We start from the raw sequence: 23,757 nt of genomic DNA, 5'->3' as shown, positions 1-23,757 counted from the left end.
AGTTCAAAAATTATATTCAAACTTTCAACTTATTTCAGTTTGATTAACGCATATATGGATGTGGGAGATATAAATGGAAGTGGAGAAATTGTAGATGGTATAGAAAGTTGCACATGCCCAATAGGATACTCAGGACTATCTTGTGAAAATTGTGACTATGGTTATGTAAAACAAATTGATCCGTTTTCTACAAATATAATTTGTAAAAAATGCAACTGTCACAACCATTCACCAGAGTGTGACCAAATATCTAGTCATTGTTCGGTAAATAAAAATATATGTTATTAACATTTATATTTATATTCGGCTGTTAAAAACTAATGATAATAAATGTTTTATTTAATAAATTATATCATAGATATGTGAACACAACACAACAGGGCCGCAATGCAATGAATGTGCTATTGGTTTCTATGGAAATGCAATTGAGGGCACACCAAATGATTGCAAAAAATGTGCCTGTCCCCTGGATGAGAGTCCGAACAATTTTAGTCCTACTTGTAAATTGAATAGTGTCGGAGGTTATATTTGTACCGAGTGTCCCAAGGGTTACTCTGGCGATCATTGCGAAAAGTATAATTTCAAACCAACCTTCCATAATCGACAAAATGTTTACAATATTGTTTTCATTTATAGATGTGCTCCAACATACTTTGGAAATCCATTAGTAATTGGTTCTACTTGTAAACCATGTGATTGTAATGAAGCTCCTTGCGATAACCTCACCGGTCAATGCATTAATTGTCTTGGAAACACTATTGGATGGAATTGTAAAGAATGTAAACCTGGTCATTTTGGAAATCCCATTATTTCTGACTGCAGGCGTAAGTGGTGCACACCAAAGGTGGTCATTAAATAATTTTAAATAAATCAACTTTTCAAATGGTTCATGTACGCATTGCGATATGTTACGGCTTAGTTTTTTTCTGTTGACTTGAAAAGTAACACACTAAGTTAAAATTATGTTTATAAATAATATCTATAATTTATTAATAAATAAGTTCAATTTTTGATTAATTTCTGTGTATATAATAATTTTAATAACTTATTGAAGTGACACAGCCGTACATTGCCAAAACAAGTACTTACTAATTACTGCTAGCGTGTAATGAGAATAAATATATGATTACAGTTTCGACAAAATGTTAATTTTAAAATTCTATAATTTCTATGTTACCCAAGATGGTAATTAAAATAAAAATGAATCAACTTCATTTTAACTGAATTCAGTTGTTTTTTCTTTGTGTTTTTACTTCAGTTTTTTCTGTATTTGAATGTGATATTATCTCATAATAATATCAAAAGTATTATGTATAAAAAGAAACAGTATTCGTTTATTTAACTTTCATCAAATATATTGACCATTCAAATATTAAAACTAATAACTAAAAATATTGGAGCTGCTGAAAGCCTATTTGTAATGCTGTAAGTTTTTAAGATGAAGATAACACATGCAGTATAGAGTCCTCTCAAGTAAACTGTGTATCATAAAGTAACTTACAAATTAACATTATTAACATTGACTTTAATTAATTAACTTAAATTAATTTTTTCCATTATCTTTTCTTATAATTTATTTACCCGAGTAATAACTGTAAATACCTATATTAGTATTTGTATTATTTACTGAAGACTTAAAACATGTTATGTTTTGTTTACAGCCTGTGATTGTAATGCTATCGGATCAGTTATAACTGATTCCTGTAATGTTGACACTGGTCAATGCCAGTGCAAAGAAAATTTCACTGGTAGAACATGTGATCGTTGTATGGTACGTATTTAATTGTTTTTTTTTTCATCAGTGGAAGATTAATATTTTATAATCCAAATTGTTTACAGGATGGTTTAGGTAATATAACGGCAGAATGCGTGGAATGTAACTGTAATCATATTGGTTCCATATCTGACTTATGTGACCCTAGATCAGGATTATGCCCATGTAAGAAGGGTATTTCTGGAGTAAATTGTGATACATGCAGTGATGGTTTTCATTTTTTTTCAAATCAAGGTTGCATTGGTAGGTGGATTAATAGAGTTCACTTAAACATCATTAGTTAGAAATATAGACATATTATAATTATAATCTGTAATATATTGACATTTAAATTATTATTTGTTTCATGTTAGAATGTCAATGCAATAAAACAGGAAGCAATAATAATTTGTGTGATACTATTACTGGTCAGTGTAGTTGCCGATCGAATGTGATTGGAAATCAATGTGACACTTGCAACGTAAGTATAGACAATTTGGTGTAAAATTCCATTGTTAAATTTGATTGTGCCTAACAATGATTTATTATGATAGGATGGTTTTTGGAATATTTCTGAAACAGGGTGTCAAAAATGCAGTTGTGACAAAATAGGTGCTATTAACAATTTATGCGATTCGGAAAGTGGACAGTGTATTTGTAAGCTTGGAATAGGGGGTAAAAACTGTGATCAATGTCTTCCAAATTATTATGGATTTTCGATATTAGGTTGTTCAGGTAATTAAACTTAACTTTGAATGTAATGATATTTTGACAGATACTTGATGAATATAACATTTAATATTATTTCAGAATGTGAAGTATGTGAAAAACCGGGGCACACTTGCGATATGGATACTGGCAGGTGTGTGTGTCCTCAACTAACAGAAGGACCAAACTGTAGTCTATGTACAGCCAATGCTTTTAAATGGGAAATAAATAAAGGATGTCAAGTAGGTTTTTGATGATTCATTGAATGATACAAATTAATAATGTCAATCAAATTATTTATTTCAGGAATGTCATTGTGATTCATTCGGAGCTTTCAACGGGTTATGCAATAATGAAACCGGGTCTTGTGTTTGTCGGACTGGCTATGACGGTCCAAAATGTGATAAATGTTCTTTTGGCTACTATGGGTATCCAAGATGTCGGCCATGTACCTGTAACTATGCTGGAAGTGAACCAAACAAATGTAACGATACTTTATGTGGTTGTGATGAATTCGGGCAGTGTGAATGCAAGGTATTAATCTCTATATATGCTATGTATAAAATAGATTATAAGCACACTATCTATTTTTTGTTCAGATTAATGTTTATGGCAAACGATGTGATCAATGCAAAGATGGAACCTTTGGACTTCATTCAATAAATTCGGATGGATGTATACCTTGCTTTTGTTTCGGAAGAAGCAACTCTTGCACAGCAGCAGGCTTAACATTTAATCAAATTAGATTATCACAAATGCGTACTTTATCTATAAACTATGATACAAATAATAATACTCTGTACAGAGAGGGTGATTATCCAGTCAATACTCAAGAAATATGTTATATTAATGTAAGACTAAAATTATATATTTTAAACATTATGAATGAATAATAGTGTCATAATTAACATCTAACTAGTAACTATATAAGTATTAACATGAAACGTGATATTTATTTCTATAGCTAGCAAATCCAGATAGTACGGGGTTAAAACCTAACAAAGACGAACGGAATCAACTTAATGTAACTAATAATCTTAGAGTTATACCCGGAACTATAAGTAATGTTGAGATTGGAGTGAAATATTTGTTTGATACGCCTGTTTATTGGCAGCTTCCTAAACGCTTTTGTGGAGATAAGGTTGGTATTCACAAATATTGATAAAAATTTGAAATAATTACCAATATTTTGAATTAGGTACTATCATATGGTGGTTACATACGGTTCACCATAGATGCCGAAGGAGGAAACACTCTTTTCCCTCAATCTATTCTAACTTCATACCCACTGATTCAGATTCAAGGTAATGACCACATAATATTAGAACATTTCCCCGCAACTATCAATGTGGGGACAAGCCATCAAGTAAGGTAAGTTAAAACTAAAATGGAAATATTTGATTATAATAAATTGTAAATATTAAGAAATATCTACAAGCAACATATTTATAAAACTTATATATTATGCATAAATAGATACATTGCACATACTATATATATATTTTATAGGTTACATGAGTCTTTATGGCAAGTCAAAAACAATCCTAGCGCTAAAGTCAGCAGAGAAATCCTTATGCTTGCACTACAAAATATAAAATATATATTTATCAGAGCTACTGATTCGGTAGATTTCACTACAGCAACGTTAGTCAACAAAAATTAGTTAAACTATTGTTTGTTTTCTTTAATAATGATTTACTATTACAGTTTAAAAGATGTAACTTTAGACACTGCTACAATGTCTCAAAAAAAAACTAACCACTTAACTGCTTCTCAAATTGTTGAAGTATGCGATTGTCCACCAGAATATAATTCTTCATCTTGTCAAGACCCGAGCTTGGGATACTTTCGTTACTACAACACTTCAGTAAGTGCTACGATAATAATACAGACTGTTGGTGAAGCTCGTCAATGTGAATGCAATGGAAGGTCATCCATCTGTAATGTTGACACTGGGAATTGCGAAGTAAGATACTTATAATGATTAATGTTACATAATGAAAAACAAAAAAAATATTTATTTTACAGAATTGCACACATAACACTGGAGGTGCCCATTGTGATGTATGCGCGGAAGGGTATTACGGAGACCCATTTACTGATGGTTGTGAACCATGTCCCTGTCCGTCAGTTACAAAAAATTATGCTCAGTCTTGTGAAATTGATTTTGATGGGAAACTAATATGTCGTTGCAAGCAAGGTTATAAAGGAAGCATGTGTGATCAGTAAGAATCAATTGTATTTCTAATATTTTATAAGCCTTCTAATAAGATTTATTATAGATGTGAATATGGTTGGTTTGGATACCCAAGAGAAGAAGGAGGAAAATGTGAACCATGCCAATGTAACAAATTTGGCATAGTAAGTGATGAATGCCACGAAGAGACAGGTCAATGTAACTGTATGCCAAATATAACTGGTAGAGATTGTTCAGTTTGTCAAGATAAACATGTTTTGACTAGTAAAGGATGCACACGTGAGTTAAAACTATATTTTCAATAAATATTTGAAACACCATTATTGTGCTTATTTATGAAACTGATTATTTTCATTATAATTAAAATTAATTTAGCATGTGAAGATAAATGCATTGACACATTATTAGATCATGTGTTTAAACAAATTAAAATGTTGAATGAGACAACTAATCACCTCTCTGAAGGAATGATATCTCCACCATGGTCACAACTATCTTCTGTTAAAGAAAACATATCATTTTTAAGTAATATAATAAACACGTCAAGTCAGGAAAATCTAAAATTAATAAGTCTTTCTGATGAAATTGACCAAAATCTTAAAAAGAAATTTAAGTACGCTTTTGTTAAGGTACCTCAAATGTCAAGTATAAAATTACAAAATTGTTTTTAATTTTAAGTAAGTAGAGCATATTTACACATCCATCAAATATTTTTCAGGCTAAGAAAATATTGAAGTCATCTCAATCCAATGAAAATGAAATACAACCTCTTCATGAGTTAGCCGAAAACAAGTTAACCAACAGCGTTGCTCTAGAAAGGGAAGTAGATGGTATGTGAAATAGTTCGAATTACATATTAGAAAATCATTGATTTTTTTCTTTTCAATGTGTTTTTATATGTTGTGTATAATATTTTGAAAAACATGTGTATTCCTGAATTATATTTGATAAATTTATTTACTAATTCAAACTCATTATAATGTGTATGTTGTAATCACTTATTTTCTGTGGATTTTCAAATTTAAATTTTATGAATACAAAATTTGTACCAACTTTTGTATTTAATTTCTATAAAGTTCATTAGAAAAAATAAGATTTTTATGATAATATATATATATTATTTATGGATATACATGTAATATTCAATTAAACAAAATTATAAAAATTGTGTATTCGTATAAATTATTTCTGTTCCTATTCTACTGTTTTTAGCTTAACACTACTGAACTTAAATCATGATCAACTTGATTATTTTTCAGAATTAGTTAACAGTTTGCAGAGCTATAGTTTTGAAGATAGGTCTCATGTAAATATAATAAGCACCATGAGAGAAGCAAAAAATTATCTGAGTAAAATAAATAACATTGATTTTGGTCCTTCAATTGATCCAAAAGCGATACTCAAGTATTTTAACCCTATTTTATGCATAAATGAAACTTTGATTTGCAAATAATTTTTATACTTAATGTACATAAATATATTTATTTAATTAGAACATGCTCAGATGCAATGCAGAATTTACAGTTAAACACAGGAAGTCAAGCTCAGACCATTAATCTTCGACATAAATTTGAAACCTTATTAAATCAAGTGAAGGACTTTGATAGTATATTATTGAATCTTTCAGATACTTCAGAAATAGTAACTATAATTTAATTAAAATATATTTTAATCTATTTAAACATAATTTCTCAAAAATAAATAGACGGTGCAATTGAAACAACATAATTTTGAATCACTAAATGATCTTAATAAGATGATAGAAGACATAAATCATCTAGATTTAACCTTTAGCACAATACAAGGAGATACTAAGGAATTACTGACAGAAGCCAGAGAAAATTATTTTTCATCTCTAAATAAATTAGAGGTACCTCCCTATACAGAAGTGTGAAATTGTTTTCATACTGTATCTGACTATAATTTTTTTAGGAACTGTTATTAATCAAACCAAAATTAGAAAACATCCAGAGTAATATGAATAAAGGAAAATACCTTAGCTCTCGATTTGATGACGATCAACTTTTGGTTAATTCGGCTGAAATACATGCTAATTTTCTTTTACAGACTGCTCAAAAATATGCAGAGTAAGGTTTATTTACACATACGTAAAAAAAAATATAAAAAATGAAGTACTTAATAATTTAGCATTGTATTTTATTAGGCTATTTAAACCAATTAGACATGATGCAAATATTGCTCTTGAAGCCAGCAATGCATATTTAAATATTGTTGATTCGCTCCAACTAGCTCGTAATGCAGCAATTAATGCTAGTATATTAGCTGATACATCGTTCAAAACAGTAAGTGTTAAATCATTTGGATAAAAGTTATTTTATTCATGATCAATAACTTAATATTTATTCTTAATTATGTCATTCTATATTGTATACTGTGTACAAAATAAGTACAAGTTTTTAATATATATAAACAATTACAATTTCTATAATATTTATACTAAATTTAATAAATGCATGAATAATTTAATATTTAGTAGCTTAGGTAGTTTTTATTACTTAGATATCATTATTTTTGATTATCCTGTGTATAAAATATTGATGTTTTAGTTTTTTGAACGTCACTTAGAAATGTCATATTTTCTTTAATATTTTAAAATTATTTAATTGTAGCATTAAATAATATTTTTACTCACCGTATTTCATTATCTTCCTTAAAATTTTTGACATTTCTTAAATACTTTTGTCATTATAATATAACCAATTCAGCAAGTAAATTATGAGTTAATAAATGCTTAGATATTCGAATAATTTTCTTACAATATGTAGTAGAATAGAAATAATAGATTAAAAAAAGGCTACTGGTTGGGCGCTATTTGTTGTAGAATATAAATAAAATGAAGGAGAATGGTGTTACCTTGGGAGTTTTATTTGGTATTAATAAAAGCTATTTGTGGTTCATATGGTGATTTCTATTATATTTCTAAATACTATTAGATCAGTGTAAAAGGTGATCCACACTTACCTCGTTTGGTTGCAAACGATGTGTATAATATAGTCTCTTGGGTATGTGTCAATGCACTCTATTATCACACTATCTACAATATCCTATTATAATTAAAAGTACATTATATTGTGTAAGTTTGACTGCCGTTTTACTTATATTGGTATCTAATATATTATAATTATATACTGTCTAAATATTGACCTATACCTTATTTAATTTGTTAAAAATATATGTTTAACCATCATGATTGGATAAAATGGTAAACCGAGGATAAATTAGAGAAAAATGGTCAGACAGTGAAGTAAATAACATAATAAAAATAGTAATAATAACAATAATTTTCTCTATTGCAATATATAGTATGCATAATTAATGGCTCAGGATCTTTAAATTTATTGTATATTTGAAAAAAAAACGGATTGTTCACTTTAATTATTATTGCATCATATTCCTTTATCACATTGGTTATAAGCCATTCAAATATAAATTGATAATCATACTAGTATTTCACTAATTTTGGTTTATAAATTGTATTTTTATAAACACTTATAGTGTTGTTATTTTTGCCCTTTTTTATACAGACAGCGATTAATCCAAATGCATTTTTAAAAGCATTAAATTTAGTATCAATATGAGAGTCACTCATTTTATAAGCTTGATATATTTTATTTTTATACGTCTTAGGCATATCCAGGGGTTTATCAAGAATCATTAATTGATAAAGCAAAAACAGCTGAAGAGTTATCCAAATTGACCTATAAAAGTACAACCGATATCAAGAATATTGTTGATTCAATTCAGTCAGATTTCGACATACAAGTTGATGAAATTGAAACCGTTAAAAATGACATGAAACAAATCGTGAAAAATGATAATTTAAATTCAAAACAAATAACAGAACTTGAACAATCCGAAGGTATTTTAATAAATATATCTCAAGTGTCTTGTCTGAACTTATTTTGCTTAACTTTTTTTGAAAAAGGAATGAATATGGAACTGAACAATAAAGACGACGTTGATCCATTAGTAATTGCTTCCAGTAATGTTGAGACTAAGATAAAAAATATTCAAGACAACATTGATAATAAATTACGGCCCGTCTTGGCTCAATTGAATGAAGAAGGAGAACCAAGTCTAACAATCGCACAGGATAGAAGTATAATCTCAAAAACCTATGCTTTTAATTTAATTATTAAAATAATTTATTACTTTTATATTTTTTAGTTGATGAAACTGAAGAACACGGGAAAAAAGCCATCGACATGCTCAGTCGAATTGTCAAAACCTCTGAAGATTTTAGTAAGAAAGTAGCTGCTTGGAATCAGTCTATGAATGCTAAGCTTGAAGCTCTAAGAAATAAAATAACAAAAGCTCATCAAATAGCCGATGGTGTAAGTTGATATGATTATGAATTTAATTACATATTTATTAATATATTAATTTTTTTAGATTCGAATATCGATATCTGGTCAAGAAAACGGTACTGACAATGCGTGTATTCGTACGTATCAGCCAAAGTTCTTGGAGCCTAGTACAAGAACTACAATCGTATTGTCTTATGCTATAAGCTCGAACGAAAGAGACGCTTTATTATTTTACCTCGCTAGTAAAACTACGGTACGTCAATTTAAATTGGTTCATATATTTCCATATACAATAATAATTGTGTGTTACAGGGTGATTTCGTGGCGATTGAAATGGTGAACCGTAAAATACGTTTTGTTTGGGATGTGGGTGGTGGGATTGGTGAGATTACACATCCAATGCATATCCAGACAGCTAGTGATCTAAACAATGACCAACATTGGTATAGAATCGAAGCCGAAAGAATACACAACCTGGGTAAATTGCTGATTAGACCACAAGTTGTACCAAATGGATCATCTCTAGCCATGAGTTCCCCACATACAAACATGTCCAGTGCTGGAATGGGCCGTTTGGATATAAATTCTGATGATCAGATATGGATAGGGGGGATAGACAAAGCACCACTACCATCATACTTACACTCTAGACAACATGGCTTAATAGGATGTTTACATCAAGTGTGGCTTGATGGTCGGCCTGTGGGACTTTGGAATTTTAAATCACAACCATCAGGGACTTGCTCCGCCTGTATTGAAGGGTACTTTTTATTTTAGTTTTATTTATATTTTTTAAAGATGTCTTTTAGTAACCTGAATTAATATTACAGTGCAGAAGATTTGGTAGATGATGGTTCATATAGATTTTTTGGGGATGGATACGCTGTATTACACTACGATACTACGACTACGTACAATAAATATTTATTCAGTGTTTCTCTAAGTTTCAAAACATTTGATGAACGGTCTCTACTGTTTCTTGTCGAAGGTTCACAGCCGGTAAGCATATTAGTTGTGTGTACTAAAATAAATACTTTTATAATGGAGTTTATTTTGACGTAGGATCAATATATCGAAATACGAATACACGATGGTAAAGTTGTATTCCGTGTTAGTTACTCTGGGTATTCCCTTCTTGAAATATCATCAACGAGCCGATACAATACGGGAAGTTGGACAAAATTAGAAGCTACTCGATACTTTGATCGAAAAAAGAAGTTAGAAAAAGGTAAATACAATAAAAGCTCAAGAAAATTAAACTGTCTATGTTATATAGTTTGATTCATATGCAAATATACTTAGATAAAAACTTATTTCAAAGAATACAGTTTTAATTGATTTGAAATTTAAATCAAAGTGTGTATGATAATTTATTTTATTTAAGGTGTTCTAAAAGTGGGTGGAGAATCAAAAGAAGGTGTACCATCTCCTCCACCAAATCAAAATGATATACCAGATTTATCTGAGTCAGAATATATGGTTGGTGGCGTTTCTCCTGGCTTCAAATCTATAAATGGTTTACCCAAATCGTTTTTGGGATGTATGTCAGACATACAAATTGCTCAGCAAGGGTACAATCCAATGAGAGGAATATCTTGGGGCGTCCAACCGACTTGTTCAGATAAAGTATGACTTTTGTTTACTTTAATAAAAAAAACTGTCCTAACATATAATTGTATGTTACAACTACCAGCCGTTGACTGTAGTGGGTTTCTATGGAAATGGTTATTTGGAGCTTGTGTCACACACGTTAAAAAAGAAAGCATCATTTGGATTCATGTTTGCCACATTACAACAAGACGTGCTATTAATGTTGTCTACAACTGAGTCATTAATTGTAAGTTTTTATGGATTCTATAAATATTTCTGAATTTCTATAAATTATGTTTTTCGATTATTAAAAACGCAATATAATTTCAGCCTGGAGTAACTAATACAAGTGACAGCCCTGAAGAAATAAATAATAATATTGACCAAGAAGTAATTTTGGATTTTATTTCCCTAAAATGATATGATACTAATACAAGTTTGGTTTTTATTTCAGAACAAGCAAAACTACTACTCTGTCAGTTTAAGAAGAGGCCAAGTGGATATTCGAATAAATGCGGGACGTGGAGAAGTTAGACTTGCAAGTGAAGGGTTTGAATTTGGCGATGGTAAATATCACTCCATTATGGTGACCAAAAATGGAAAGAAGTTAGAGCTGCGCATTGACGACGTTCTACATTCGTCTTCGTCATTGCCTGAAGGGGCGAATATAGTCAAGGCACCTGGTACAGCTGGAGGGCTATTTTTGGGAGGATTGCCGATAGAAATAAATACCACTGGAAAAGCGGTGTCAAGCGTTCCATTGATCGGTACCATCAAAGATGCTATTTTCAATGACCAGTAAGTAAAAACACACATATTAGCAAGTTTAAATTGTCCATACACAATATTATTATCACCTGTTTTTTTTTATCAAGACTTCTGTTTTTTGATTCACCGATCGAGTTTGAACACGCTGCTCTTGGGCAAGTAGGACCAGTGCCGCAGAAAGACAATAATGTTTTCAGTGAAATTGCCTCAATGACATCGGCTGAAAAATCGGTAGGCTGCATGAAAGAAGGAAGCTTTTCACTCGAACCTGGTGCAGTTAAGTTTGGAGACAATCCAAACAGCTATGTGCTCGTTACATTTGGTAAACGCCACAACATGCAGAAAAACTTTAGAATGGACTTCAGATTTAGAAGCTTTTATCCAAACGGGCTGATATTCATGTTAATTGTAATGAAATAACTGAATAATATCTTACATTTTGGTTTATGTGTTTAATGTTTTAGTAAACTTATTGTTTGATTATTAGGGAACACGCGGGAAGCAGACAAATTATTTGTTGATGCATTTGTATAATGGGCGTGTGCAATTAGTCTTGAAAACCCGAAAAAGACTTGAAATATCCACCCAAGCTGTGTTTAACGATGGGATATGGCATAAGGTATGACACAGAAAAAAAAGCATTATATTGAATACTTTTAGGTTTAATATTTAATTTGTGGTTTGTACAATAGATTCAATTAGTAAAAGAAAACAAGACATTGAATTTCGTGATTGATTCAATTCCACAGGAAAAATTAAATTTGACCAAAAAATTGAGTATGGGCAATACTATGTACGTAGGTGGCATTCCAGAAAAAGACATTCAGCTACCGGAATCGTTGGTATGGGAATCAATTCTAAAAATATCTATACCCACAATTTCAATATTTTAATAAATTTGTTTTTATAGAATGTCCAAGCATTCAGAGGATGCATGCAAGGTTTTGCGATAAATCACCAAGAAGAAGAACTGGTAAGTGAAAAAGCAATACGTCACAAGGTCGGGCAATGTTTTCCGCAAGTTGAAAAAGGATCATTTTTCCCTGGTGACGCGTACGCCATTTATAGTAAGTCATAAAAAATAAATATATAATACAATTATTTCTATTTATAATTTAGTGTTAAATCAACTATTTAATGCCTTCATAATTCGTATCAAAAAATATATTGGTTTATTAAATTGTCATTTCTTCAAATAATCTCTTAATAATGTGGAAGCTAAGTTGTAACTATACGTTTTTGTTATGTATGTACATGTATGTAACACGAGTTCTCTCAGTGGGGCTCAGTATTCATATGTATGTATATATGTATGAAATTAAAATTAAATAAATAAATAAATAAATAAATGTATATATTTTCATTACGATTGTTAATTAGGGTATTTACGGGTCGGTCCTTTTATACTTGGAAAAATATAGTAAATGTAAAAGTATTTTTTTGTGAACATTTGAAGTGGATTATGATTTATTGTGTTGGTAAAACCTGTCCATCCATTGGCCTATAATAGACTGATGTATCTATGTAACCAATATTAGATACATTTTTACACACTATAAATTACGGAGTGGAGCATGATAGTTACGTATGTATCCGCTTTATTAACTGGAGAAGGCTATCAATTAGAATCTTCTGTCTAAGTAAATTGTATCAAATGTTATCATTTCTCTGGTTAGTTGGAGTAGGTACCTATATCTAATATTGAATTTCCGATATCTACCGCTTCTCTGTGTCTCCGTTTTGCTTTAAATATTTTATTGTAAGTGTTACATTTATAAATTGTTTTTGTGTATTATACGTTTATGTTAAAACGAATATGGTGCCTTAGCCAACTAGATTATGTATTTGGTCAGTCGACATACTTGTAAACTTGTGCTATGATATGCAACGATATGCGTGCTATCTGTATTGATTTATTAGCTATGATGGTGGCTGGTGGCGTGTAGATTGTCTCATGAGTCTACTATACTTGATACAAAATAAGAACGTACTTTATAATAAGAACTTTTGCAAGTCGGCGTTGATTGACTTTCAAAAATGAAAAGAACGTTAGCGGTGACCAGCAATGATAAGTTTACGGTACCTATGAAAACCGGTCTCCGTCTGCTCGCTAAAATACGTTCTTATTTTGCGCATAGTATAAATTCGTGGCATAATATATAATCCGTGGTTGCTGCTAGAGCTGTTTGCGCATTTCACCAATAGTGACGGTGCATATATATTTATTGTGTGGTAATTTGTAATGATTACTCTTTTGTCTCTCTACAATATGTGTTACATTAAGACACTTAAAATGTCTGCACGTTTAATAATATAAATATCATTGTAAAATATAATTAGCATTATATTTTAATTGTTCTTTTAAAAAATTACAGAAAACAAATTTTATGTGGGTGCATTGTTGGAGTTGTCGTTGGAGCTAAAAACTACGCAGTCGACCGCTGTCCTTCTGTCCGTGTCTGAGCCGGAAGGCTATCCAGCGTTGTCATTGGAACTGAACCAAGGTAAAGTAATTATATCTGGTGATATGGGTGACCGCAGGCCATTCCGGGTAGAACAGAGCTTCCAATCAGAATTTGCGATTTGCGACAACAAATGGCATCAGATTCAAGCGTTCTACGTTGAAGACAAACTCACACTGAAAGTTGATCAGTTTGAGCAAAAGTATTGGCTTCTTGACAACGGGCACATAACCGGAGCGCGTACGCACAGTCCTCTGTATATTGGCGGACTACCAGGTAAATTAAACTGTTTATTTGACACTATTTATGATATTGAAAATATTATTTTCTATTTTCTATCTAATAGTATAGCGTAATCTCAATCTAATTAATCCTCGTAATTAATTAAGTCAAACATAAAAACATCATGTGATTTACAATTTATAAATATTACATCATACATTTTACCTGTGTTTACGTAACGAATGTGTTGACTTGTTTTATAGACGCTGCGTCAAGTGGTACCTTAGGAACCAGAGAAAACTTCAAAGGCTGCATACGAAACCTCGTTATTGGTGGCGAACGCACTGACTGGACAAACATGGCGGGTCTGCACAACATACTGTTGGGTTCTTGTCCACTGATCGTCCACTAGCACTACGCATACCTAATATTACCTATTTACCTATTTTATTCAGTTTTTCGTTATTAACGTATGTGGTCGGAGAACGTACCGAAATGCGATATTAATTAATTATTATTACGAGGAAAAACTATGTATCCTATTTTGTACATTGTACATAACTATAATTTTCCGAGACTGCGCTCCTCTGTACTTTTTTTATGCACGGCGGATTTGACTTACAATTTTTTTTCTATTGTAAATACTCATATACCTACCATATTTCAAATCAAAAGTATAGTTAATTTTTATGAGTATAATTTATTGGTAAAACCTATACAAATTTATATATTATATTATACAATTATGTTTTTTCATTTTCATACCAATTGCATTATGGTTTAAATCCTTTAATTTTGTATGTTATTTTTTTATTTTTTTCACCTTTCATAATATGATGCAAATAAATAGCTGTTTAAAGCTTATGTTTTAATATATGATATTTTACAATAATAAATATAAGAAGAAGCAAACATGGTTTATGATTTAATGTTCATTACATAAATAATGAATAATTAATATAGTTGGTGATGATTCATCTACAAGCATAATTCCTACAATCAATATATGACACATAGTTGTTTCTTTATTTTTTTTACTGTTAGGGTTTGAAAAGTCAGTAGACCGAAAATTATTAAGAACTTTACTTGATAGTTTATGGGAAATTTTTTACTTTTATAATTGTTAAGATTTTCTTTAAAATATTCAACAGTTTAAGCTTTTTTTTTTTATCAAATCCCTTGTATACATAATTACATATATAAACATATAATATATTGATTTTTAGTGGTAATAAGAATACAATTTTGACTTAAGAGTATTGATAACATTTTTTTAAAAATTCGTAATTTATTGATTTTAAAATGTAACTTAATTTTTTGAATTGATCAACATATTGATATTGTTATATAATACAAACATTATGATTCAAATTCAAGACATGATTGCTTTTTCAGAAATAATTATAATCTGAAAATTCAGTAAGACAAATTACTTAAATTAAAATTTAATTTAGAGTATTTTGTTACATAATATTATCACATTTTAATTTTGCATAAAAACACTTTTATAAATAGTAACTGTATTAAAAAAATTAATAAAACAACATTTTCTTAGTAATTTTATTTGTACAGTATATATTTAAAATTTACATTGGCTGCGAACCAAGTATAATTTTAGTTTGGAATAAAATAATAAATATTACAAACTTTAAATACTTATTGCAGTAATATTTAGTAACATTTAATAAGAATTGCCTCATGACAATAATTATATATTACACTATGACAACTTGATTCCGAAGAATTCAAATCTGGCGGAAGTTGAATAGGTTCAGACGGTTCAGTTCTTGAACTATTCTGCTGTAGTCGCCCAAGCAGCAAACATATCATAACCGTAAAATAATAATTTTATAGTATTATAGTAACAAGTACATTTTTGTTTTTGAATGGAGAAATGTATTTATGATTTGTTTGAGGCTTTTTTACTACCTACTTAATGTTGTATCTTTAATTTGTTAGTTGATTTATTTTTAAATAAACCAAAAATCACAATTTTAAAATTGTTATTGAATAAATAACGATACATACGATGACATACTATAAGTGGTCACACATTTAAAAATAATTGTGTCTATAGGTATACCTTCTTAATCATAAATATACAACACAGTAGTATATCATTGCCATACATTTTGCCTGTATTTTAACATAAAAAACAATACAGCAAAGAAGAAAAATTATTATAATATGATGAAACCATCAATAACAGATTAATTAAATAAATATCATTAAGCAAGCAACATCAAAAGGCAGCCGGCACACGCGATGCTGCTCCGCGGAAATCTAACAGGGAATGGAAACGGTTTTATAACGGCAAGTAACAATTGTCAAAGACGCCGAGTATGTTTTGCACAGCTGTGTATATCTACAGAGTACAGAGCAATGTATTTCTACAGACTAGTGTATCTCTGCATGCAAGGCATTACTATTTACAAGTGAAATGCATCTCCAAAAGCTGACCAGTACACAACGTTCATATCAGCCTATTTTTATTTTATTCTAAACAAATAAGTAATAACGTATAGTTGTTCATTTCTTCCTCGAAATATTCTTATTGCGTGGGTATAATATTGGTATATACCAGGTATGTTCTTGTTGGTTTAAATTTATATTTGTGATTTTATTCAAACAGAAACTTATGTTATTATTTTTACACTGACCATTACATTTTTCTTAATAACCCTTACAATCGTTTTCCAATTTTCTACAAACTTTACATCAATATCGTAAACTGAGTGAACCATATATAACAATACATATCGCGAGGAATGATATAGTAACATCTTAACGAGTATCATCAAAATGTCATCGTTTTGTGTATTTATTAGTTGTTTTGTTTTATGTCTGTATAGTGGTGCCAATAATTTGTGAGTACCTATTGCCGTTGTGTTGCACTAGTGTTGGAAGCACTTAGTTATCATCGACAGCGGCGATGGTGCTTACATAATTATTGGCTATATTCGTTATTCTCGTTATGTTATTTAAAAAATCCGCTCTCTTCTTTTTAAGTCCTATAGGCCTGTACTCTTTAGGGGTAATAGTAATACCCACTACCCAGTAAATCGTTATTACGTAACAGCCACCTTTTTTTGTTGTCGTGCATGCAAAAACCTCGTGCCTAGTGAAGTTTTTTTATATTATTGTCTGCTGTGATCAACGCCAGTTTTCTTGTTTCTATTGTCTAGTAATTATAGTTCGGAGACTCTAATTTGAATATTTTATTATTGTTAGCCTAGGGTTGTCACTTTACCAGCAATAGGACAACTCTGACACTTAGTATCTGTTGGTCCAGCTATTATGAATTGCACGTGGTTCATTTTGTTTGGCTGGCCGTCTTGTGTCAGTACCATTTGTTCTGTGTGGCCACGTAAGTGAATTATACTTTTGTAGTTGTGTGGGCTGCAGCTCGATATTTAGTATTAGTGGTTTGGTTACCTTAGTAATAAATTATTATATGATTTTTAGGAGGGCCGCCTGAGGCACTATTGGTATTTTGCTATTATTATTATATTGTTATAAAATCCGGTTAAGGCAAGATTGATTTATTGTATTGTTATTATTATTGTTACCAGAGCCATTTTAGGCATAAGTTTATTTTTATTAGTATAATTATTTTGCCTTAGGCATTTGTATTATTTATTATATTTATTTCTGCTATTGGAGTCAACTTGGCTGTGACTTATTAAATTATTTTTTTACTGTAATTATATTGGACAAAGTGGTCAGTTGTATTCTAATATATTCAAATTTATATATATATTATTGCTGATTTGCATTAACTATCTGTTGATTATATTACCAACCGGGCAGTTTGTTTTACTATTCTTATTCTTATTTATTTAATCACCTTTATCTATCATACAGTCCACTAAATCCTTTCTTATATAGCGGCAAGGCTCGTCCACTATTATTGTGGTCACCTTATGCGCCAACAGTCATTTTATATTTATATATATGTATATACTATAAATCAGTACACAGTTTCTGCACAATGCAATATATTTTAATACTATAAGCTCCAACAGTTGAGAAGTAATGTTCTAAAAAGTATCATTTAAAATTCACTGCTGTTAAGGCTTCGACTTAAGGGTATATCTGCAATATAATATCGAATCAAGGGAGTGCTATATATCCTTTGTGCTGATCACTGAATCGAATATCCATACGAATCCTAAAAAAAAGTGGGAATTTGTAAGAAATAAAGAAATAACATGACAGGTAGTACTGTTGGGTACGTTATTAATTATTATCAGCGCCGTCGAAGAAGGCGGTGTGGGAACTAATGATCTACACCGCACAACCTGTTGTTCCCCTGATAAGTGAAATCGATATCGAAATCAATAGCGCGTATCGTTATTATCATTGTTTTTGTTGATAATAAGAGTTCCGTCGCAAAACAGTCTGTTCGTTCGGTTGTTGTTGTTTTTTTTTGACGCAAACCACGTTCTGTTCGTGTTTTTTTTCTTTGGTTTTGTCGTACGTAAGCTGTCGTGTGCGCCCTCGTCGCCGCCGACAATTACGGCCTCGTCGCCTCGTAGCATGGGAGGTAATGTTAATGATATGTCGGATTTCATACAACTACCAACGATTGAGTTACCAAATTTCGATGGAAATCTTGTAGAATGGTGTTCTTTTCGAGACACTTTCTTATCATTGGTACATACTAATCCAAAGATCGGAAAGTTAAAACGATTTCACTATTTGTTAATGTGTGTGTCTGGGTCAGCACGTACAATTGTTAAGTCTATACCCCTCTCAGAAGCCAACTATGACATAGCTTGGGGAGCCATGATCGAACGTTATGACAATCAACGTCTCCTTGCCACGGCTCATTTAGATAAGTTATTTGCTTTTCGTCCGATCACTACGGAGTCACTACCGTCGCTCTTAACGTTCGTCAACGTCTTTCAAGAAAACATTGCAGCAATCAAAGCGTTGGGGGTAACAGATCTGGCGGGATTCATTTTGTTTTTTATCGGTTCGCGGGTGCTTGACCCCGCCACGCGTCGCCTTTTTGTAAACAGTGTCACACATGATTCGATTCCTACGTTTGACCTGTTAATTAAGTTCGTACAACAACGGTGTAAGATATTAGAATACACTCAAGGTCTATTCAAGGTCGACACTCGCACTAACAAAACTAAGCCCACGTCTTGTGCTCGATCGTTGTTGTCTACAGGAACAACCAGTAGTTCGCCGTCCGTGAAATCATCTCACAACGTAGGCTCGGCTTCCTCTGAGGGAACTAAATATTGTTCTTGTTGCCAAGGTGACCATGCAATTTACCGATGCAATACGTTCAAAAAATGGTCAGCTGTTAAACGTCGTGACTATGCATTGAAAAACCGACTATGCTTTTCATGTTTGAGCGCTTCTCATATGGTAAACGCGTGCTCGTCTAAATATAATTGTAAAGCTTGCGGTCAACGGTACAACACACTCCTACATTTGAATAAAGGAGAGGGCACTACTTCTCCATCTACGTCGAATCAGGTGACTACCGCTGACCCCTCTGACGGTACTGAGAAACGTACTCATTTCGCAGGAGCTGCACGGGCAGATAATACGGTACTGTTGGGTACAGCCATCGTACGCGTACGGAATAAAGCCGGCAGTTATGATAATGTACGTATACTAGTTGATAGTGGTTCGCAAATTTCTGCTATTACTACTGAGTGCGTCACTCGACTAGGCCTCGCCCGCCGCAAATGCCGGACCGAAATATTAGGTTTGGGTCAAAGTCCCGTTAAGCAAGTGAGAGGGAGCGTCACGTGTTCCTTTTTACCACACCATGCTTCCAGTCCAATTTTCAATTGTCCCGAGTTGATAGTCCTCAATCAAATCACGTCATATTTGCCATCAGCTCCGTTACCATCAAGTGTGCGAACGTGTTACCAACATTTAGCCTTAGCAGATCCACAGTTCGATCACCCTTCAAAAATCGACATGCTTATTGGAGGTGACTTATTCCCTCATCTCATTCATACTGAGGGTGAAATCAAGCATACTCCAGGTTTCCCGTCAGCGATAGACACGCATCTTGGTTGGATCTTGATCGGAACCGTCTCCGCACAGGATCGGCAGTCATCGCCTTTGACATCGTTAACAGCTAGTTCGAATCCGTCCATTGACACTCTGATGCGTCGTTTTTGGTCCTTTGAAGAGCCAGTTTCTCCAATTTCCCCTACGACTGAAGACGAATGCTGCGAGCGATGGTTTTTGCAAACAACGTCGAGGAAGTCGGACGGCCGCTTTTGTGTAGCTTTACCGTTCCGAGATAGTTTTCGTGCCGAAAATAATGTACCTTCTCATGGGTTAGGGGACACGAGGTCATTAGCTTTAAAACGACTGTACAACTTGGAACAACGTCTAGGTAAGGATACTAAACTATACAACGCATATCGTTCCTTTATGGACGACTACTTGTCCCTTGGGTATATGAGACTTGCGTCCAGACCGGGTAAATACTTTATTCCGCATCACGCGGTATTAAAACGTGATGGGGATGTGTCTAAGCTGCGTGTTGTCTTCGACGCTTCAGCTAAGTCGTCTTCAGGCTTATTCCTTAATGATACATTATGTGTCGGTCCCAAATTGCAGAGCGACATAGGCGAATTATTACTTCAATGCCGTCTATATAAATTTATATTCATTGCTGATATTGTTAAAATGTATCGCCAGATTGAGGTGCGTGACGAAGATTGTGTATACCATCACATTTTGTGGCGAAGTTCACCTGACCATGATGTACAAGAATATGAATTATTAACGGTGACGTACGGTCTGAGTTCCGCTCCCTTTTTGGCCATCCGGGTTCTGCATGCTTTAGATCAATGCTCCGAGCCACAATTTCCTGCGGCAAAGGGGATTCTGACCCATAACACTTATGTCGACGACATTGTAGTTGGGCGCAACACTGAAGACGAATTGCTTCACGTTCAAAATCACATCATTGGATTACTACAGTCAGCTGGATGCAGGTTAAAGAAGTGGTGTAGCAACAGTGCAAGCGTGTTAAGGTGTGTTTCTCTAGAATAGGTAGTAAGTCGCCCATCGTTCGATCTGGAGGAGGAACCGTTCATAAAGGTTCTCGGCCTTCATTGGGACCCTCGTGGTGATGTGTTTGGATACCATATCAACGTCTGCGGCGCGCCGGACACCAAACGAGGGGTCTTGTCTACGATTGCGAGGCTTTTCGATCCTGTCGGGGCTTTGGGACCAATGTTGTTATGGGCCAAGTCCTTTATGCAACAACTTTGGCAACAGTCCGTAGACTGGGACACTCCTCTTCCTTCAAATTTAAGTATCATTTGGCATCAATTCTTGGCCGAACTGCCGTCTTTATCGAGGATAGCACTCATTCGTCATATTGACACTCGTGACTACCGTGATGTACAACTCATCGGCTTTGCCGATGCTTCCCAATTAGGGTACGCTGCGACCGTATACATACGTGTGGTCAGTTCCTCGGAGAGAGTACAGGTACATTTTCTTACAGGCAAAACGAAGGTCGCCCCACTGAAGAACAGCGACACGGACATGACACTTACGATTCCTCGGTTGGAATTATGCGCGACATTGTTATTGGCACAACTGTTACATTGTCTTCATATGAAACTATCTCCTACCGTCAGCATTTCGAAGATACAAGCTTGGACTGATTCGTCCGTGGTATTGTTGTGGCTTACGACTGATCAAAAGAGTTTCAAAATTTTTGTAACAAACCGTGTAGCAAAAATTCATCTTCTGGTCCCAAATTGCGTGTGGTCACACGTCTCCACAATCGAGAATCCAGCTGATCCATCATCGCGGGGATTGTTACCTGAAGCTCTCATTTCGTGTGCACTGCATTGGAACGGACCTTCGTTTCTCCGTCTTCCCGAACACCAATGGCCGAAATCTAAATTCTCTGTGATCCCTGTTCACCACCTTCCTGATGTCAAACCTGCTGTTGCCGCTGTCAACCTTGTCCAGAAAGGTCCACAGGCTGATTGTTTTCTCCGTCGATTTTCATCGTTTAACCAGTTACAGCGTGTGTTAGTTTACGTCTTGCGTTATATTTACCGCGTCATAATGAAACGATCTACTATAGTCGGTGTCATCACATTCGCGGAACGACAGCGTGCAGTTCTTGTCGCGATCCGTATCACTCAACGTGTTCACTTTCCAGTCTTGTTCAAACAATTGGCTAATCCCGAACGTTTAGTGACACCATCAACACTGGCTCAATTAGCCCCCTTCATAGATGTTTTAGGTATAATCCGAGTAGGCGGAAGGCTTCAAAGTTCTTGGTTGACCGAAGAGGCGAAACATCCCAGCCTCCTGCCCAAGTCGTCTCATTTAACGGCATTGATCATCAACCATTATCATTTAACCTTTTTACATGCGGGGCCAAAGTTGGTCATTTCTATGTTGAGACAAAGGTTTTGGATAATGTCTGGTCGAGATACTGTACGTCGTATGATATTCTCGTGCGTACCTTGTACTCGACACAAGGCGCAAAATCCTATTCCAAGCATGGGGAGGTTGCCGGAGTCGCGAGTTCAACCACACCGCGTCTTTTCCAAGGTAGGTTTGGACTTCGGTGGACCGTTCTTAGTAAAAGAACGTAAGCGGCGCAATATTCGAACTACCAAAGTGTACATCACTGTTTTTATATGCATGGCTGTCAAAGCCATTCATGTCGAGGTAGTGTCAGACCTCACAACTGAAGCATTCCTTGCAGCGCTGGATAGATTTGTTTCTCGTCGAGGTTTGCCCACAGATCTATACTCAGATTGCGGCACGAACTACGTCGGTGCTGCCAGGCAATTGCAAACATTACTTGCTGACAACGAAGTGCAAAACCGGCTGTCTTCTCGAATCGAGTGTAACTGGCATTTTAATCCTCCAGCCGCACCGCACTTCGGTGGGCTGTGGGAAGCAGCAATAAAAAGTATAAAGTTCCACCTTAAGCTTGTTATAGGAACTCAAATATTAACATACGAAGAGTTTCAAACTGTCGTCACCAGGGTGGAAGGCGTCCTAAACTCAAGACCGTTGACACCAGCTTCTACTGACCCCCATGATCTTGATGCCCTGACTCCTGGACACTTCCTCATTGGCCAACCCCTGTCGTCGATCCCAGAAAAGGATGTCACTTCTGTACCCTTAAATCGATTGACACGATGGCAATTATTGCGTCAACTGCATCAATCTTTTTGGAAGCGATGGCAACGGGAATACCTCACTACCTTGCAGGCCCGTCAGAAATGGACGAAGGTGTCGGACAATCTCGCAGTAGGTGATGTAGTAATCATTGACGCTCCAAACCAGCCACCTTATGTTTGGCGTATGGGTCGCGTCATCGCCGTCCATCCAGGGCCCGACCAGATAGTTCGTGTGGTCACTTTAAAAACTCAAGATGGAGAAATGCAGCGTCCTGTGGTCAAACTGGTCAAGCTTCCGGTTGACACAACAACTTCCTAACCTCTCCATTCACTATCCCATTCAAAAAAAAATCTTTCGTGAACATCCTGCCGATCCTTGTAATTTGTAGTGTTTTGTTCATAGTTATTTTATTTTATTTTTATGTTTTGTAAGTAACTTTAAGATTGACCGCAAGAAGTCTGTTCTTTTGGAAGGTACCTGCGTCTTCCAAGGTGGGGAGAAATGTTGGGTACGTTATTATCAGCGCCGTCGAAGAAGGCGGTGTGGGAACTAATGATCTACACCGCACAACCTGTTGTT

General features: G+C 33.8%; 3 protein-coding genes across 3 annotated transcripts in view; all 3 read left to right on the top strand.

Annotated features, from left to right (window-relative positions):
- The window catches only part of LOC111037819 (laminin subunit alpha-1), a 57,448-nt gene extending 42,249 nt beyond the window's left edge, over positions 1–15,199 (top strand). The window contains exons 11-50 of the mRNA XM_022320599.1: positions 39–264; positions 359–573; positions 637–824; positions 1,662–1,771; positions 1,840–2,017; positions 2,128–2,234; positions 2,308–2,488; positions 2,564–2,703; positions 2,768–2,995; positions 3,061–3,312; positions 3,426–3,602; positions 3,660–3,832; positions 3,971–4,105; positions 4,169–4,427; positions 4,490–4,686; positions 4,744–4,937; positions 5,034–5,287; positions 5,377–5,488; positions 5,918–6,062; positions 6,152–6,299; positions 6,364–6,528; positions 6,591–6,745; positions 6,823–6,961; positions 8,307–8,538; positions 8,605–8,778; positions 8,847–9,013; positions 9,072–9,239; positions 9,299–9,747; positions 9,817–9,985; positions 10,049–10,214; positions 10,371–10,612; positions 10,680–10,823; positions 10,907–10,966; positions 11,031–11,374; positions 11,452–11,752; positions 11,832–11,963; positions 12,037–12,186; positions 12,255–12,411; positions 13,720–14,082; positions 14,292–15,199. Of these exons, the coding sequence (XP_022176291.1) occupies positions 39–264; positions 359–573; positions 637–824; positions 1,662–1,771; positions 1,840–2,017; positions 2,128–2,234; positions 2,308–2,488; positions 2,564–2,703; positions 2,768–2,995; positions 3,061–3,312; positions 3,426–3,602; positions 3,660–3,832; positions 3,971–4,105; positions 4,169–4,427; positions 4,490–4,686; positions 4,744–4,937; positions 5,034–5,287; positions 5,377–5,488; positions 5,918–6,062; positions 6,152–6,299; positions 6,364–6,528; positions 6,591–6,745; positions 6,823–6,961; positions 8,307–8,538; positions 8,605–8,778; positions 8,847–9,013; positions 9,072–9,239; positions 9,299–9,747; positions 9,817–9,985; positions 10,049–10,214; positions 10,371–10,612; positions 10,680–10,823; positions 10,907–10,966; positions 11,031–11,374; positions 11,452–11,752; positions 11,832–11,963; positions 12,037–12,186; positions 12,255–12,411; positions 13,720–14,082; positions 14,292–14,440 (7,645 nt within the window). The 3' untranslated portion in view covers positions 14,441–15,199. The remainder of the gene's footprint in view (positions 1–38; positions 265–358; positions 574–636; positions 825–1,661; positions 1,772–1,839; positions 2,018–2,127; positions 2,235–2,307; positions 2,489–2,563; positions 2,704–2,767; positions 2,996–3,060; positions 3,313–3,425; positions 3,603–3,659; positions 3,833–3,970; positions 4,106–4,168; positions 4,428–4,489; positions 4,687–4,743; positions 4,938–5,033; positions 5,288–5,376; positions 5,489–5,917; positions 6,063–6,151; positions 6,300–6,363; positions 6,529–6,590; positions 6,746–6,822; positions 6,962–8,306; positions 8,539–8,604; positions 8,779–8,846; positions 9,014–9,071; positions 9,240–9,298; positions 9,748–9,816; positions 9,986–10,048; positions 10,215–10,370; positions 10,613–10,679; positions 10,824–10,906; positions 10,967–11,030; positions 11,375–11,451; positions 11,753–11,831; positions 11,964–12,036; positions 12,187–12,254; positions 12,412–13,719; positions 14,083–14,291) is intronic.
- A 3,368-nt stretch (positions 15,200–18,567) lies between these two features.
- LOC111037817 lies at positions 18,568–21,066 on the top strand. Its single transcript, XM_022320596.1, has one exon. The coding sequence runs from the start codon at positions 18,568–18,570 to the stop codon at positions 21,064–21,066; it is 2,499 nt and encodes an 832-aa protein (XP_022176288.1).
- A 183-nt stretch (positions 21,067–21,249) lies between these two features.
- Positions 21,250–23,711, top strand: LOC111037816. The gene has a single exon (XM_022320595.1). It carries the CDS (start codon positions 21,250–21,252, stop codon positions 23,494–23,496), a length of 2,247 nt encoding a protein of 748 aa, XP_022176287.1. The 3' UTR covers positions 23,497–23,711.
- The last annotated feature ends 46 nt before the right edge of the window (positions 23,712–23,757 follow it).

This window comes from Myzus persicae, unplaced genomic scaffold (assembly GCF_001856785.1).
Source record: "Myzus persicae strain clone G006 unplaced genomic scaffold, MPER_G0061.0, whole genome shotgun sequence".
In the NCBI taxonomy this organism is placed as follows: Eukaryota; Metazoa; Arthropoda; class Insecta; order Hemiptera; family Aphididae; genus Myzus; species Myzus persicae.
The sequence above is the reverse complement of the archived record's forward strand: the minus strand, read 5'-3'. Positions and strand labels throughout refer to the sequence as shown.

Excerpts from the sequence above, each read along its gene's own strand:
- LOC111037817 (XM_022320596.1), top strand. The coding sequence starts at position 18,568 with ATGGGAGGTAATGTTAATGATATGTCGGATTTCATACAACTACCAACG.
- LOC111037816 (XM_022320595.1), top strand. The coding sequence starts at position 21,250 with ATGTTGTTATGGGCCAAGTCCTTTATGCAACAACTTTGGCAACAGTCC.